The 2,201-nt window shown below is 65.7% G+C and overlaps 1 protein-coding gene across 1 annotated transcript in view; it reads right to left on the reverse strand.

Moving 5' to 3' along the window:
* Positions 1-387: 387 nt before the first annotated feature.
* The window catches only part of MFRP (membrane frizzled-related protein), a 3,734-nt gene continuing 1,920 nt past the window's right edge, over positions 388-2,201 (reverse strand). The window contains exons 4-8 of the mRNA XM_031064449.1: positions 2,051-2,199; positions 1,749-1,879; positions 1,228-1,362; positions 1,018-1,145; positions 388-912 (exon numbers count right to left, since the gene is read on the reverse strand). Coding sequence (XP_030920309.1) covers positions 688-912; positions 1,018-1,145; positions 1,228-1,362; positions 1,749-1,879; positions 2,051-2,199 — 768 coding nt within the window. The 3' untranslated portion in view covers positions 388-687. The remainder of the gene's footprint in view (positions 913-1,017; positions 1,146-1,227; positions 1,363-1,748; positions 1,880-2,050; positions 2,200-2,201) is intronic.

Consider the following 2,201-nt stretch of genomic DNA (forward strand, 5'->3'; position numbering starts at 1 on the left):
CTTGTGGCCACCAGGGGGGCCTTCAGCCAGCACAGCCAGCTCAGCCAGCAGAGCCAGCAGGGCCACCACTCTTGGTGGCACAGGATCCCTTCCCTGCACCGTGGGGCCACCAACTGGATCCCCTCTGAGACCCATCCATGGGACCCTGCAAGCCCCCAGCCCAGCGAGGGCACAGCCAGCTGCCCACTCTCCCCTGTGCCACTCCATCCCTGCTCAGATCCCCCACCCCATCCCTGGCTTCCCTCCCTCCACCCATTCCTCAGTTTCCCCGGGATCTGGCAGCACCCACACGCAGACCCCAAACGAGTCACCCGCTGCCTTGGGTTTGTCAGCTGCTCACGCTGTTTATTCTGCTGCCTCTGGGGCCGTGGCAGCCCTGGGCTCCTGTCCCTGCAGCCTGGCTCACCTCTGCCCAGCCGTGCTCCGTTTGGGGAGCATTAACCCTTTCCTTCCCACCCCTCCGGCACAAGCCTTTCCCTGTGGGATATGTCACCTGCTCCTTAGGGAAATGGAGCTGTGGGCAAGCCCGTGGCATCCAGGCACCAAGCCAAGCACTGGGCACAGGGGCTGCCCCCAGGGCAGCTGAGGGGCCACCCCAGCAGCTGGGCATTTACTCATGAAGAGCACAGGAGGGACATTTGGGGTGGGGAGGGTGGCTTCAGCCCCTGCTGCTCTCCTCTGGCCGGCTCAGGGCTGGAAGCACTCTACGGGGTCGCTGGAGTCGGGCAGGATGTTGCAGTTGATGGGCCAGAGGATGCCGAGGAGGCCGAGGGACTGCTGGCAGCGCAGCTCCGCCGCCAGGCACACGGCGCGGCAGGGCTGCAGCACGCCCCCGTCCGGGGTGCACTTGGGCACGAAGAGGCTGCAGATGAGCAGGCGGAGGTGCTGGTAACACGCCAGCTCCATCAGCGTCTGCGGGACAGCGGGGACGGCGGGGTGAGCCCGGTGTGGCAGGTGAGGGCAGCCCCTCACACCTGTGGAGCGTGGCAGCGTGGGGACAGCCCCCGGCCAGCTCACCTGGTAGTCCTGCAGCACCTCGGCGGCTCCCTCCTGGTCCGGGATGGCCAGCCAGATGTTGGGGAAGGAGGTGGTGTTGTAGCCCAGCCCCAGGCACATCTCCACCTCCACGGGCTCGCAGACAGACCCTGCCACAGGGACAGGGGTTGTGCCAGCGTGTGCCCGGGGCCTGCTGGGCTCAGGGGGGCACCCAGGGGTGGTGGCACTCACCGAAGGCCGGGTAGGACACCCCGGTGCAGTTCAGCTCGTCAGTGCCGTCAGGGCAGTCATGCCAGCCGTCACACACGGACTCCAGCGCCCGGCACTCGCCGTTCCCACAGGAAAACTCCGCGGGGCTGCAGGTCTCTGGAAGGGGAGAGGGCAGGGCATGGCTGGGAGTCAGCGTGGTCCCATGCTGACCACCCCTGCCTTGCTCACTGGCCGGGGAATCCGGCAGATCCAGCTTAGGGAGATCCCAAATTCCCTGGGTTATTTGGGGGCAGCCCTGGGGTCATGGATCACACCCCTGTGCAGGTGAGCCCTTCCAGGTGCCATCCCCACGGCTGTAAGGTTGTAGGGTAAACCAGGTGAGAAACCAGGTGAGAAGGGGCCCCGGGGGCATTTTGCTCCAAGCAGCTGTGGAACAAGAGCTGTTTTCCCCAAGTTTTTATCCAGCCTGACCTTGCAGCCCCACAAAGATAGAGGTGGCACAACCCACCCTGGGCACCTTGTGCCCCCGCTTGGCTACCTACTCTCTGTGGCATTGCGGGCTTGGTAGGTGGCAAAGAACCCATCATCTGCAACTCCCTCGTCTGCCACGAAGAGCACGGTCATGACGTGCCGTGAGGAGGTCAGGGCGGGTGGCACCTGGTGGCCACAGAACCTGCCGAGGTCACGGGACAAGAGATGGGCTCAGGGGGCTGACCAGCGCCTCCCCAAACCCGGCCTTCTGGCGGTTCCTCCCCACCAGCCAGCCCCGTGCCTCAGTTTCCCCAGGTGAGGCACGGCCCCTGTGTCACCAGGGTGGCACAGCAGGACTTGGGGTGTCGGGTACCTGCCCATGAGGCTGGCGGTGCCCGCGCCCGCGCTGTCGTGCACCTCCACGAAGTCGAAGCTGCAGTCCTCGTGCGACTCCAGGCTGAAGTTGTGGAAGTGCAGGTCGATGACGTGGCCCAGGGGCACCGAGATCTGCCAGAGGCACAGCT

The sequence above is a fragment of the Geospiza fortis genome, unplaced genomic scaffold (genome assembly GCF_000277835.1).
Source record: "Geospiza fortis unplaced genomic scaffold, GeoFor_1.0 scaffold110, whole genome shotgun sequence".
In the NCBI taxonomy this organism is placed as follows: Eukaryota; Metazoa; Chordata; class Aves; order Passeriformes; family Thraupidae; genus Geospiza; species Geospiza fortis.